This window comes from Desmodus rotundus, chromosome 2 (assembly GCF_022682495.2).
Source record: "Desmodus rotundus isolate HL8 chromosome 2, HLdesRot8A.1, whole genome shotgun sequence".
In the NCBI taxonomy this organism is placed as follows: Eukaryota; Metazoa; Chordata; class Mammalia; order Chiroptera; family Phyllostomidae; genus Desmodus; species Desmodus rotundus.
This window is the reverse complement of record NC_071388.1, coordinates 184,771,533-184,787,591: the sequence shown is the minus strand read 5'-3', so window position 1 is coordinate 184,787,591 and position 16,059 is coordinate 184,771,533. Positions and strand designations below refer to the sequence as shown.

Below are 16,059 nucleotides of genomic sequence, written 5' to 3'. Positions count from 1 at the left end.
CATAACATCTCCCGGAATTATCAGTCTAAAGATTCTACCAAAAAGGAAAAGAAGACATTAGTTGTATCAGAGATGCCCGCAGAGGTTGCCGGCGACTGCCACTGTTTTCTCCTTTTCATTGTACAAACACGGAAATTCTCAGAGAATCAACATCGAGATCACTAGTTCCACCAGAAGCTTCTGGAATTCATCGACTTTGTGAAAATTGGTAATTTGCTTCCTATCCTCCAGGGTGAGACCTCCTCTTCTTAATTTCTAATGGTCAGGGACAGTCACTTTATCATCACAGTCCTTTTAGGGTACAGAAATATAAATTGTCTAGTCTTCAATTTGCTGGCAGCCATGCTCTTCCAAGTCCAACACCTTCCTCTCGTGTAGATGGAGATAAAATTCACGTAGCAACTGGGTGACTCTGCTCTCCACCTGACAGCTGTTAGGTGAAATAAACAAAGGGCCACCACACTTTGCTTTTTGTGCTCTGAAAATAGTTTGACCATCTAACTCTCACAGGTTTTGCAACCTCATCTCAAGCAGCTCTTTAGCTCTTCCTGCACTTACTTATTTATTTATTACAATTTGCTTCTTCCTCCTCTTTTCTAAACAGTCAAGGTTATTATCAGTTAGTTCCTAAGGCAGCTGTATTCCTGTCTTCAGATGCCTCTCCTTTTTCTTCTTCTCTGAGATAAGTTATCATCATAGGTCAGCATTTCCTTTTGGAAATCTTAACTTGAGTTTTCCTTGGGGTTTTTTTTTTCCTTTTTAGGGTTTTTATCTAGCTACATGCAGCAAACACCATTTCTCTTCATTTACTATGGAATCCTCAGTGTTTAGTCAGTTTATTTTGTTCATTAGATTCTACATATAAATCAGATCTTATGGTATTTGTCTTTCTCTGACTGGCTTTAATTCACTTAGCATAATAACCTCTGGTCCATCCATGCTGTTGCAAGAGGTAAGATTTCTCTATATTTTTTATGGCTGAATTGTAGTCCATTGTGTATAAATGTATCACAGCTTCTGTATCTACTCCTCAACTGATGGGCACTTAGGCTGCTCCAGATCTTGGCTGTTGTAAATAACGCTGAAAGGTAGCGGTGCATATATTCTTTTCAATTAGTGTTTTGGGTTTCTTTGAATACATTCCCAGACGTGGGATCACTGGGTCAAAAGGCGATTTCATTTTTCATTTCTGAGGTAACTCCATACTGCCTTGCACTGTGGCTGCACCAGTCTGTATTCCCACCAACTGTGCAAAAGGGTTCCCCTTTCTTCACATCCTTGTCTACTTGTTTGTTGATTTACGATGACAGCCATTCTGACGGGCTTGAGGTGACATCTCATTGTGGTTTTACGTCGCATCTCTTGGATAACTAGTGATGTTGAACATCTCTTCATATGTCTATCGGCCATCTGTATATCCTTTTTGGAGAAGTGTCTATTCAGGTGTTTTGCCCATTTTTAAATTGGATTATTTGTGTTTTTGGTGTTGACTTTTATAAGTTATTTATAAATTTTAGATATTAACTCCTTATCAGATGTATCATTGGGGAATATGCTCTCCCATTCTGTGGGCTGTCTTTTTATTTTGTTGATGATTTCCTTTGCTGTGCAAAAACTTCTTAGTTTGATGTAATCCCATTTGTTTATATTTTCATTTGTTTCCTTTGCAAGAGAAGGTATATCAGACAAAATATTGCTATGAGAAATGTCCGAGATTTTACTGCCTATGTTTTCTTATAGGAATATTTTATGGTTTTGAGTCTAACATTTAAGTCTTAATCCATTTTGAGTTTATCCTTCTGTATGGTGTAAGAAGGTGGTCTAATTCCATTCTTTTGCACTTATGTGTCCAATTTTCCCAATATCATTTATTGAATACACTGTCTTTCCCCATTGTATATTCTTGCCTCCTTTGTCAAATATTAATTACCCATAAAGCCATAGGTTTATTTCTGTGTTCTCTGTTCTGTTCCACTGATCTGTATGTCTTTTCTTGTGCTAACACCATGCTTTTTAAAATATTTTAAAAATATATTTATTGATTATGCTATTGCAGTTGTCTCATTCCCGCCCCCCTCACTCCACTCCATCCTGCCCACCCCCTCCCTCCCAAATTCCCCCCCTATAGTTCATGTCCTTGGGTCATACTTATAAGTTCTTTGGCTTCTACATTTCCTACACTATTTTTACCCTCCCCCTGTCTATTTCGCACTTATCATCTATGCTACTTATTCTCTGTACCTTTCCCCCCTCTCCCCCTCCCACTCCCCTATTGACAACCCTCCATGTGATCTCCATCTCTATGGTTCTGTTCCTGTTCTAGTTGTTTGCCTAGTTTGCTCTTGTTTTTGTTTTAGGTGTGTTTGTTAATAACTGTGAGTTTGCTGTCATTTTTACTGTTCCTATTTTTGATCTTCTTTTTCTTAGGTAAGTCCCTTTAACATTTCATATAATAAGGGCTTGGTGATGATGAACTTCTTTAACTTGACCTTATCTGAGAAGCACTTTATCTTCCCTTCCATTCTAAATGATAGCTTTGTTGGATACAGTAATCTTGGATGTAGGTCCTTGTGTTTAATCTTGGGTAATGTAATTATGATGTGCCTTGTTGTGTTCCGCCTCGGGTCCAGCTTCTTTGGGACTCTCTGAGCTTCCTGGACTTCCTGGAAGTCTATTTCCTTTGCCAGACTGGGGAAGTTCTCCTTCATTATTTGTTCAAATTAATTTTGCAATTTTTTGTTCTTCCTCTTCTCTTTCTGGCACCCCTATAATTCGGATGTTGGAACCTTTCGAGATGTCCTGGAGGTTCCTAAGCCTCTCCTCATTTTTCCGAATTCTTGTTTCTTCATTCTTTTCTGGTTGGATGTTTCTTTCTTCCTTCTGGTCCACACCGTTGATTTGAGTCCCAGTTTCCTTCGCATCACTATTGGTTCCCTGTACATTTTCCTTTGTTTCTCTTAGCACAGGCTTCATATTTTCATCTGGTTTTCGAACAAATTCAACCAATTCTGTGAGCGTCTTAATAACCAGTGTTTTGAACTGTGCATCCGATCGATAGGTTGGCTATCTCTTCCTCGCTTAGCTGTATTTTTTCTGGAGCTTTGAAGTGTTCTGTCATTTGGGCCTTTTTTTTTTTTTTGTCTTGGCGCATCTGTTACTTAAAGGGGCGGAGCCTTAGGTGTTCACCAGGGCGGGGTAACGCTGGTTGCTGTGCTGTGATGCTGTACGTGGGGGAGGGGCCGAGAGGGAGCAATGGCGCCCGCCTCACTCTCCTCCGGATTTCAATCTTTCACTCTGCTACCCACAATCAAACTGGGCCCCTCTGGTGCTGGTTCCCGAGTGGGTGGGCTTGTGCACACTCTAGGCCCCTGTGGGTCTCTCCAACAACCTCTCCTGTGAGGCTGTGAGTCTCTCCTGCTGCCGCTCCAACCCCCACGGGCGTTTTCAATCAGAGGTTTGAGGCTTTATTTCCCGGAGCTGGAGCCCTGGGTTACGTGGTCTGCTTTGCTCCCCGCCGTTTGTCCGGTTTATCTGTGCACGAGTGTGGGGCCTCGGGGTGCTACCCGCCGCTCTGCCTGCCCAGCTCTCTGCCACTCTGAGTCCGGCCCTCTCGGTTTATCTGTGTGCGAATGTGGGGCCGCAGGGTCTGCTAGTGCTCGGACTGCCTGCGCCGTTCGTCCCACACTCTGCCAGTCTTGGTCCTGCCACAGCCACGCGAGTCCTCTCCGCCCCGGTGCCCGTCTCCATCCCTCCTACCGGTCTGGATGAATGTTTATTTTTTATTTCCTTGGTGTCGGACTTCCTTGCCGTTCGATTTTCTGTCAGTTCTGGTTGTGCGAGGAGACGCAGTGTGTCTGCCTACGCCGCCATCTTGGTTCTCATAACACCATGCTTTTTTGATTACTATGGCATTGTAGTTTGATATCAGGTAGTGTGATACCTCCAACTTTATTTTTCTTTCTCAAGATTGCTGAAGCTATTCAGGGTCTTCTGTAGTTCTGTATACATTTTTAGAATACTTGTTCTACATCTGTGAGATATGCCATTGGTATTTTAATAAGAATTGCATTGAATCTGTACATTGCTTTGGGTAGTATGGACATTTTAATGTTAATTTTTCCTATCCCTGAACATAGTATATGCTTCCACTTTTTTGCATCTTCCTCAATTCTTTCTTCGGTGTCTTAGAATTTCCTGAGTACAGGTCCTTTGTTTCCTTGGTTAAATTTATTTTCTTGTTTCAATAATAAATGGGATTGTCTTTTTAATTTCTCTTTCTGATAGTTCATTATTGGTGTATAATAATGCCACCAATTTGTGAACATTAATTTTTTATTTTGCTACTTTGCTGAATTCATTTATTAGCTCTAGTAGCTTTTTGGTGGAGTCTTTAAGCTTTTCTATGTACAATATCATAACATCTGTGAATAATGAGTTTTACTTTGTCCTTTCTCATTTGGGTGCTTTTTATTTCTTCTTCTTCTCTGATTGTTGTGTCTAGGCCTTCCAGTACTATGAAGGCAGACATCCCTGTTTTGTTTCTGATTTTAAGTGAAATACTTAGATTTTACCCATTGAGTATGATGTTGGCTGTAGGTTTGTCATATATGGCCTTTATTATGTTGAGGTATAATCCCTCTATTCCCACTTTGCTGAGAGTTTTTGTTAGAAATGGGTGCTGGATTTTATCAAATGCTTTTTCTGCATTTATTAATATGATCATGTGGTTTTCATCCTTCGTTTTGTTTATATGATGTGTCGTCAGTGTTTAACCTACTTCCTCGCACACGGTGAACACTTGATAAATGTTTGTTTAATAAAAGTAAACATTCTGTGTAATTCCTTCATTTTGACTATCTAAAGCTTAGGCCATACACCTATGTCTTTATACTCTTACTCACTCATTAGAAATGGACATTCTCTTTTGGTGTTACCATTAATTCTGCGCCACCAGTTTTGTTTTTTTTTAAATAAGTCAAAGTTATGTCTTAAATAGCAGTACTTGATTCGGCTTTTATGATCTTCAGCCTTATTCACTTACTGACGAACAATAAAGAAAATCCATGGATATAAGAAAACATTTATATTTACAAGGGAGGACTCCCCCCACAAAACAGAATTATCTTCTGGAGGACAGGCCCCTTGTAGTCCAGGCTTCCCCGACTAGTTAAAGTGTTCTAGGAACCTGTCTGTATCAGTGTACCAGCTGGTGTTATGAGAAACTGCTTTTGGCTTTAGTGAATTTTTTGAAGACTCTTTCAATGTGTTTGCCTATTTCATAACTGGTACTTTACAAGTGCACCTGCCCACACTGTACTGAGTTGTTCAGCAGTTTTTGACCAAAAATGGCATGACCCCCATGCCCCACCCTCCCTATTCACCTGATCTCACACCCTGAGCAACTTCTTTTTTCCCCCGATGAAAAAAATCCTCAAAGGGAAACATTTTGCTGATGTGGAAGAAGAGAAACAAAAAATTCCAGAAGCACTAAAAAGCATCAAAACCGAGGAGTTCAAAAACTGCTTTGAGCAGTGGAGAGAATGTCTCGATAGGTGTATTGATTCAAATGGTGAATATTTTGAAGGTGACTGAAGTATAAATGTGTAAGAATAAATACACAATTTTTTATAAATAAATTTGGGTTTTTGGGTCCCCTTTCATATTCACATATGTTAATATAATATAGAAATATATTAATTTAAAAACCAGAATTACAGTTATTAGAATATACAGTTTTATAAAAATTTTCCAATGCATTCAGTGTCCAGGGTTTTTGTCTTATTACTCACAATGTATTTGGAAGTACTTCACTATAAAAATAATTTTAAAAAGAATGTATTCTAAAAGTAGAGCGGGGTTAATTAATTTCTTCATGTCATTCTTCAAACTGATACTAGATGCCTAACTACATTCGGATAGGAATGTTCGACGTTTATGAAAGGGTCCTAACATGCCCCAAATATTTACCGTTGTTGATATGAGAAATCAGTTATATAATTTACTTCAACTGTGAGTGTCTACAAATAATTTCTGCCTTAAGACAAATTTTGAACAAGCAACTAACATAATAAAGTTGCTGAATCACAGATCTTAAAAGGAAACCAGCCTGTTTATTTATCTTCTTGATTTTAGGGCCTCCTCACACATGCACTTTGGAAGAGGCTGGGAGACAAGGAATGCCAACCATCTTCGTTGTCAGGAAACTCTCCAGCATCGTGCCTGCGTGGCCTGTGTGTCACTCAGAGCCCACTTCCTCTCACTGACCAGGGGCGGGACAGCTGGCCACATCTTCATCTGCACTTTCCTCAGTGTCCTCCTGACTGTGTTACAGAACGCCCCTCTGAAATGGGAGTCGGGGCCGGTTGGGAACAGGAGAGAAGACATGCAAAACAAATCTTTCATGACATAACTTTTTAAACTTAACTTTGAATGGGGCTATAGATTAGGCCAATGAATGGGCCAAAATACTGAAGCACTATCCCTAGAATAATTCAGACTAATTCTTAAACAGCATTACTGGGTCATAAAACACCAGGCCTGGAAATTAAAGATGTTTATTCCTCATCAAAAAGTCTTTGAATGTAACTCTTTGGCATGCTGCCAACAAGGGCAGCTCTTTGGGGGAAAACCCTATGCCAAAGGCCAAAGAGGCAGCTGTGTTATTCAGCTCCTGAGAGCTTCCAACTCAACACCCACACAAGCTCAATTATGAGCAAATTAAAGGGATCCAGACTGAACATAGTAATTCTGGTAATTTAAATAAATAGAGGAAAGTCTACAATTAGTAGGAAAAGATTGATTTTCTGGAAAACCCAGAAAATGACACCCTAACCCCTTTGAATAAGCATAGTTACATCTAATTATTTAAAAATAAATTTCCTTTTATTCATCATTTTAATCATTCCTGATCTGACTTAAATGAGGCCATATGCATTCCAGCAAAGGTATCCACAAAGTATTGAGGCAGAAGAGCCTCAAAAAATCTATAATGGAAATATAGGAATTAATGACACTGAGTAAAATAACTGGAGTTTTATACCTGTTTTAGAGCACATAGAAAAAGTTACTCATTTCAACCTTCTCCAAGTGCAGAGAAAAACTTTGAGTCATTCAGAAAGAATCAAAGATTTAATATTGGGGGACTCTATTAATATAATTCACTACATTGATGAAATAAAGAACGAAATGAACAAAATCATTTTATATAGATCCTTAAAATCACTTAATAAAATTCAACACCCATCCTGATTAAACAAAATGAACAAATAAAAATCTTTTTAAGGAGGGAGGAATACAAAAAACGGATTTAACTTGATGAGAATACTTTCCTTAGGAGCCGTCAGCAAACATCACGATGAACACACACGTGTGCACGCACACAGTAAAGCACTTCTGCTTACTTTTTAAATGTATTTTGATGAGCTGATCTAAAGTTCATGTGGGAGAATAAATGTATATGAAGAGCCAAAGTAATTTAACAAAAGAAAAAGAATCAGAGAGAGATTGTCCTGCAAGTTATAGAGTTAAAATAGAGTATGATGGCATCATGATTTAAAAAGGGCGGCTCCGGCATGGGACAAATGAACATGTCAACATGTTCGTAAACCAACATGTCTGTACACCAACCCATGCACGTCAGGGAGTCCAGGGCTCACTGTGACTGCATTCTGGACTGCTGGGGAAAGGATGCAAAAGTCAACTCATGTTACTGATAATCTGCCTGTTTACAGGGAGGAAAATTTTCCTACCTCATAAGACACACATAATAATATATTACAGATTGCTACATGTTAAAAAAAACAACAACAACAAGGTTTTGAAAGTACTAGAAGGAAATAAATAAGTATGAAACTCAAAAGTCATGAAGAAAAAGATGGAAATATTTGACTATAAGACAAAAATCTTTTTAATAATAAAAAATATCATGCTCAAACTAAAAAGAAATTACAAGAATTTTTTGTAACATATATAATATTCTCAAGAAGAAAGAAATTAATGAATGGAAACATTGGCAAAGGATGTGAATAAGCAAATTATGGAATAAGAAATACAAATGGACCCTCCAAAACTCCCCAAACAGGAAAAAGCCCCTAAAACTGTCAGTGAAGCCCACATTTAATCAAAAGGGGAAAAGCAAATTGTAAATCAAGATTCATTCATATAACATAGCACCACACGCTATCACAAAGAAACACAACATATGATACAGATACATGTGTATATAGATGAGGCAGTGATAGGTACAGTACTTTCTAGAAAATGCACACAGCAACTATTTTAAATTTTGTTTGCATCTGGGAAATAGGGGAAGGAGACAGAGACGAGAAGGCTTTATTTTTTTTATAATAAGAAATGTCTATCTTTGGAAATCGAAGTGAAAATGAGTAAATGGAACCTATCCATCTTAAAGTAATTTGAATTTATACACAATGACTCATTAGTAGGAGAGTTAAAATAGGAGCTTATACTCAGTAGCAAAAATGAAACACACAAAACAACAAAATAAAGTAGTGGTTGGGCCTGTTAGCCTTTGAAGATTCCTGTAAACTTGATAAAGGAGGAATAGCCAACATAAATTAAATACACAATACACAGAAAGTCCTTCTTTAACTTTCCTTATTTTGTGAAAAGTGGATCTTGACCCTGCTGAGATTATTCCTGTAAGCATAATAACCAGCCTTTTAGTAAATTCCTTACATTGGCCTAGTGTTAAACACAGAAAACTAAGCTACATACAATGTTCTCTTCACCTATCAAACAGGAAAGACACTCCCAATGTTTACCATTCTGGTATCATCTAAATTTACTCACTGACAAAATCACCATATTTATTGAGCTCACTCAATTGCTCTGGGGACAGGAGTTCAGAATGGTCCTAGAACAGTGACCCTCAGAGCCCTCTGCAAGACTGTTAGCTTTAAATTGGCAATTTCTGGAAGGGTCCAAACTTTCATGGTTACTTTTGAAATGTTTTTATAGTGTATTTTACCACTTCTGTTGTATGGTGCGTTGTAGCCAGTGCTTTTAGTTGGGTACTTGCGTCCTGAGGCCAACAGCTCATGACCTCTGCCCCGTTACGGAAGTTGAACAAACCTTACTATTATTGTTTCATTTACAGTAGGAGTACAATAAAATGCAGTTGGTGACTGCTAACCATACATATTTTGCAAAGACTATTTTCAACTTCAAAGAAAAAAACTTCTCAAAAACAAATTTCTCAGTAACAAAAATATATAAGAGAAATACTGTTTCTGGATCTGCCTTAGGTTGTATTTTTCCAGATTTGATAATATGTATTCCTCCTTAAATTAAAATGGATGTTTTTTGCCTTTTGTACAGATTTTTTTTTCTAGAACCATGCTGCTGGCTACTTTTTTTTAATTAAATGAGGAAAACAGTAATACATTTCTCCTCCAAAACAAAGAGCAGTGTCCATCCCTGCATCTCCTCCATAGAGAAACTGGGAAGACAGAACAGGAAATGTTTATCAAGCACTCTATGAAAATAAACTGCCCCTTAAATTATTAGCAGTAACCTATGCCACTGCCACACGTTATTCGTCTGTTTCGTCAAGGGTGCGCATGAGAGAAAGCGCCCCTTGCTGACCAGTGCTGAAGACAGTGTCCCTGAGGGCTCTCTGCTGCCTCTCGCTACAGGTGATTACAGTGTGTGCGTCCCACTGATCGGTTTCATTTCCAGAAAATGGAATCAATTTCTCTCGTTTCATCACAACTGAATATTTTTCTGAACTCCTGTAAATGAGTTACAGATAAGCACTATTTATCAGATTGTTGTGTGGAACACACAGTTTTGATTATTCTATTTTCTACTCTGCTACTAATGAAATATGTAATATGCCTCGAGAAAAAACACTCACAAAGCTTGGCCTCTGAGCATTCAGGAAGCAATGAATAATTTGCTGAGAATTTATTCTGTACCCACACTCTTCACTAATAGTTTTCTCTCTCCAGGAGCCCACGGGAAAGCAGTGATGTCCTCGGGTGTCTGAAACGTCCTCCAGGGCCCCTCGTTCCAGGGCCGGGCTCTGCCCTGGCAGCCAACAGTCACCTAGGTTCCTGGTGGGGCTCAGGACCTCAATGAAACTGTTCAGGTACAGACCCAGGGAACCTCGACACCCTCAATCTGGCAAACCCAGGACGCTTCTTCCCTCCAGGGTCACAGGATTAGGGGATGGGCGTTTAAAGACATGAATCCTTTGCTGCCTTTCCTTCCCACTTCACGTAGAGATGGGAAGCCCTGTAGAAGAGGATTCATTTAAGCACATTATCTTCCCAGGCCCTGCAACAGGTCATGTAAAATAGGGAAAGGCAGCCGCAGCAGGCAGTACAGATACAAGGGCCGGGGAGTTACATAAATGCTTATGGCACTCAGATTCTCCGGAAGGAAGAATCGTATTTTTCTGGCCTACGTGGACCACTTCATAAAAATAAGTCATTTATCTCTCTTTTAAAAAGGGGTAATTACAATTAAGTCTGTGAGAGGTGACAAGAAGATAGAATGACCATTATCCCCTCCTCAAGGCTTCGGCAGGCCTTGGCCCGTAAGGTTGGAGTTGAAGAAACAAAGGCAGGACATTTGGAAAGACAGATGGGCTGGATGACCTGGCTGTCACCTCACCCTCACTTACCAAGGTCCATGCTCTTTGAGGCTTTCAGATTCATTGACTCCGGCTGCCTGGCGGGTGTCACAGATTTGAAGTTGATACGCTGATCCGGAAAACATACAGCTGCATCCACCCCAGCGCTGCGGAAAGAAGCCATATACCATAGTCAATGTAAAATCTCTATCTTTTTTTTTTTTTTAAGGAAGCAGTCCTCATTTTGAACAGAGACCCTCATCACTCTCTCTGCAGCTCACAACCACGCATTTTAAACTAATTGTTGAATCTTGGGCTTCTTTTATGAGATGCGGCAATTCCTTTTTCGTGTATTTTATCACACTCTACAATTTAAATAAAATATTCTCTGGCTAATACCGTGTTTTCCTCTTCACTGATTTCCACTAATTGGGACCCTGCTGCACAGTGTGGAACTGTAAGCATGTAAGGCAAGCTGGAGGCACCAGCTCTTCGAAGGATGTCACCAGACAGTAGCAGAACCTAACAGCAGGTCAAGAGGTATGGTGGGCTAAGCATCCCTTCCTTTAAAAACAAGTGAAAGGGTGTACATCCTTTGGAGAAAACCACCCTGTTGAATGATGGATGGCTGCAGTAGGTTGGTTTTCTACTTCTTTTAGGTCCAGTTTCTATAACTAATGCTAATGCTGAGCAAATAGTCCACTCATCAATAATACCAAAAGGAAATAACAGGAAAAACACAGTTGACAATTTAGACACAAGATGCATCAAATGTCCGTTATAGGTCTCCTAGTACTTGTAGTCAATCTCAAAGAATTCTATTTCTGCTGAATATTGTATTTATTTCACTTGAGAATGGAGGGGATTCTATAAGGGAATTACAGATGATACTTCATTTCTTGATCTGAAAATAAGTTATATTTATATATGTTTTATAAATTAAATTATAGCTACCTTCTCCCTTGGTACTCCGGTATGTTTAGAAAGTCAATATAGTGGCTCGTTTTAATGTACATTTACCCTAACCTTAAACACAGTGAGAAGTCAAATCAAGCATCCTCGGTGAGTCTGAAATAACCGAGGCTGAATTTTTCAAACAGTTGGGATTTGACACTGTAAACAATACAACAACAAAAAATAAACTTTATGAATGAGAATACTTCTAAAATGTATAGGGGATCTCAGTTTCTTAACCAAATATGCCAAAATAAGTTTAAACTTTCCCTGAAACTCATTAGTCATACATATTTAATATTGCCTTGCAGCACTATTAAAATTAATGTGCAGCTATCTTAACATTGTTGAATGAATGAGTGAATGAACCTCTGTTATTATAACAAAGTGAGTAGATGAAAACAGTGTCTGGGACCAACAGCACAGCGCTGGGCTCAAGAGCACAGCAGGTCTGCCCAGGTCCGGTTCCTGGCTCGGCCACTTGCTACCTGTGGGACCAGGGCACATTACCGGACGTCTCTGTGCTTCAGTTTCCTTACGTATAAAATGGGTATAATTACACTCCTTTTGGCTTATTTAGAGATACAGTGAATTTAGATTTGTAAAGAGTACAGTCATCTGGCACAGGGTAAGCTCCATAAAAGCTTCTAGGAAACAAATAAGCAGATAAATAAATAGATCTGCTTTAGCTTTCCAAATGACTGCAAGTTTCTGCTTTTTGGGATGTCTAGGCTTTTTGTTTTTTTAAAGACTTTATTTATTTATTTTTAGACAGAGTAGGTGGGAGGGAGAAAGAGAAGGAGAGAAACATCAATGTGTGGTTGCCTCTCATGTGCCCCCTGCTGGGGACCTGGCCTACAACCCAGGCATGTGCCCTGATTGGGAATCGAACCACCTACCCTTTGGTTCATAGGCCAGCACTCAGTCCACTGGGCTGCACCAGTCAGGGCTTGGCTTTTTATAGATTCTTTGCCTTCTCTGCCTTTTCAGCCTCTGGGTAGGTCTGTGTCTCAGAGCCCTCTCTCCCCCTGTTCAGAAGGGGAAGGTGGTGTGCTGGTGAGAGCCCTGCGCCGGGCAGCAAGATGCCAGCGTCCATGGCCTCAGTTTACTAGTGCACAAAACGGGTGGTAATGCATTTAATTCATAAAGTTGTCGTGAGGATTAATAAATTAAATGCGTCCATGCTGACTATAATGTCTCACATACAATATGAGCTCCATAAGTGAGCTATTAATCCTTTTCTTTATATCCGCAGGTTCGAGTGGTCTGTGAGTGAGGGCCTGAGGCACTCTCCAGTGAAGAGATTATACATGTTTTCATGGACACTTCTCAAGAAGTTTAAATCTAGTCTTTAGAATTTGAAGCTTTTTTTTTTTTTGGCTTCTTTCTTGATGTCTGTCTACATCCTCAATAGATAAGCCACTTACATATAAAGTGTATTAGACGTGGCATCTACTGAGGGCAAAATATGCCAACTGTGAATGAAAGTCCTCGACCCACTAGTGCTTTGCCGCTGGCCTAGCATAATAGCAATACTTTAATTGTTTCAGCTCATTTTAAAGAGTTTGAGATGCTATTGTGAGTGTAAGGATCCCCTTGAGCCTTGATGTGTGGAAGCACTTGCCTTTAACTATGTTATCTGCCCTTTACATGCACTTAGTTCTTCCTCCTTTGATCTCTTGCAATGATGATGCGGTTTTCGTGTCAGGAAGACTCATGGCCTTCATAGAATCAGAGACTTTAAGAGCCAGAAGGTGTTAAAGGTCACCTCATCTAACTCTTCATCTAGTAGATAAGACGCAGAGGCCCCAAGAGGGAGCTGATGTTCCAAGGTCACACAGCTGGCCAGTGGCAAAGTCAGGAACAGTACCGTGGTTTCTTGAACTTTTCCCAGAGCCACAAAAACTTTGCCTAAAATGGTGGCCAACCTGAGGCACAGGTTGTTGTAGATCCTGAATCCAAAGAAATCGAAACTTTCCCATTAGTATAGATTTGCTCAGGCTCTTATGCTTCTTGCATTTTGGGTTTGCTTTTGTTTCAGTAGAGTGGTGCGTATCATGAAATAAAGGAGAACCAAAGAGTTCATCAAAACAGATGCCATGTGTTACAGTGAAAGCCTTTAGGGAGAAGGTGTAAGGCCAACAGGAGTAATCCTCATTCAAACTTAGGTCGCACTGCATTGAAAGTCTTCTGCTCAAGGCAGACTATGGGAATCTACCCAAATGAGTAACATTTACTCAAATGGGTAGATTCCCATAGTCGATTCACTAGTTACCCAAATGAGTAACTAGTGAACCCACTTCACTGTCTTAGATTACTTTAGTAAACTAGGCATTAATTGACAAATTAAGAACAAGAAGTCAAATTTTCAAATCACTCTTGGGAGACAATTATCCCTGTCCCTATTAGGAAAAAAAAAAAAAGTGGCAATGAACTTGATGCAGTAACATTGAGTAAGGATCTGTCTCAACAAAGTGAATTTCCATTTGTAGAAATGTTGAAAATCAAGGATGGTCAAAGAAATAAAAAGCTGCTTTGTACATAGGCATGTAATAAATATTCATATATATGTATATGTATACCTATATATGCATAGTACATTAAGGTAACCCACAGTGATATATACACCTGCTGCCATTGTCTTGAATGTGACCAAGTGTACTTTAAGAACCTTCAATAGAATTATCCCTCTCGCAATGGTACCAATGGGTATAAGGCAAAATAGTGCTGACATCAGATTGGCAGGTATTTAAGGAGCGAAGAAAGTGCAGTGTGAGGCACGGTGGGGTTAAAGCCCGTGTGAGCATAGAGTGCACTTAAACAAGGAGTGTAGTATTGAAGGAGCTAATGAGAAAATATTTTAGACATGGAAGTTAGACTAGCAAAACACTTTTCAATTTTAGGCTACATATTCAAAGTTCTTCCAGTGGGAGAGTGACACAGTGATTAAATATACAACAGGACATATTTTAGTTTTGAGGGGCTAGCATGGGCTCAAGGCTGAGTGGCCGCCGTGGGTGCTGCGGGAGGCTGGACGTTGACAGCAGGCCAAAGGCATGTCTTAGATAAAGGCCGTGCTTTTAGCATGAACAACCAGGGCATCTATCAACTAGCAATGATACGGTCAAATTATGCTGCATAACGAGTGAATAAGAGTAGCGTGCAACACGTGCCAGTGTCCTGAATGCGGGCACAAGGCAGGAGTGAGAAAGACGAGTAAGAGCAGCCGTGAACGTCCACGGAGAACTGGCTGAAATAAAAACGGGGAGGAAGATTCGGAGGGGCATGCCAAAAAATTGTCGGAAGCCTCACGTGTCCGTGAATAGGCTTCCACAATGGGATATATTTGTGAGAGTAGGTGCAGGTTGTGTGTGTGTATTGTAGGGGCGGGGGAGGAGAACAGAGAGAGAAGTGAGAGAGAAGCAAGATAGAGGGGAATAGGAACAAGTGGAGAATAACCAAGTATCATCTAAACAGAATAAAACTATGCCTTTGCTGGTGTGGTTAACTTGGTTGGAGCTCCCCATAAATTGAAAGGTAATGGGTTTGATTCCCAGTCAGGGTTCCATGCCTACTTTGCAGGTTCAGTCCCCCACTGGGGCATGGACAAGAGGTCCCCTGTTGGAGGGTGTATGAGAGGCGATCGATCGATGTTTTTCTCTTGCATTGATGTTTCCCTCCTGATCTCCCTCCCTCCCTTCCTCTCTCAAATCAATAAGCATGTCCTCCAGTGAGGATAAAAAAAATAAAAATAAATTAAATAAACTGTAAATAAAACTCAATAACATTCTGTCTGCTGTTAATTTGCCTGAAACTGTCCCTGAGATATCACAGTAGGAAAATATCTTTCCTTTACATTTACTCACTTTTTACTTAGACGCACATACTCTAAACTTTTGTCTAATAATCATTGGCATCATAGCACAAATAAGTCCAGTAAATTCCTGATTTCATTTTGGTTCAAAGTGCAGGCATGCAATTGGATCAGATTTGCTTTGCACTCCGCATGCAACAGCAGTTTTCTGCTTCATAAGACTGGCTCCATCCTAAAGCATCACTTTCCCTTTTAGAGGGCTTTCAACTTTTACTTATTTATTTATTTACTTTGACAGACAGGACAGCCTCCCAGCCTTGTTTGCTCAGCCATCCTGGATCCCTTCCAATCTTTCCTCCACCCCAAGTTTCACACATCCAAACCCCACTGCTGCTGGTCACCTAGGCAACGCGGCAGCTTGCAGGATGGTGCAGGTCACGAGATCCCAGGAGGGAGAGAGTTTCAAAGCTTTAGATTTGCTCCTTCCAACTCAGAACTGTCTTTGTCTCTGTTTCTTCCTTTTCAACCATGCTGTTCTCCCCTTCATTCAAGCCCTTCTCTTCTTTTGCCAGTTCCTAGGCCACTAAGCTTGTCTATGGCTTCTTCCATCCCCTCATCCCCCACAATCCAACTCACTTGACTTGATATTGTCATCCAGGCTTGAAACCCTTCAATGCTTCTCCACTGCTCTCCG

General features: G+C 40.0%; 1 protein-coding gene across 2 annotated transcripts in view; it reads right to left on the bottom strand.

The window, feature by feature from the left end:
- PARD3B (par-3 family cell polarity regulator beta) overlaps positions 1-16,059 on the bottom strand; it is a 959,988-nt gene that overhangs the window by 360,316 nt on the left and 583,613 nt on the right. For both annotated transcript variants that reach the window (XM_024564159.3, XM_053918986.1), the window contains exon 15: positions 10,649-10,764. In XM_024564159.3, the coding sequence (XP_024419927.2) occupies positions 10,649-10,764 (116 nt within the window). The remainder of the gene's footprint in view (positions 1-10,648; positions 10,765-16,059) is intronic.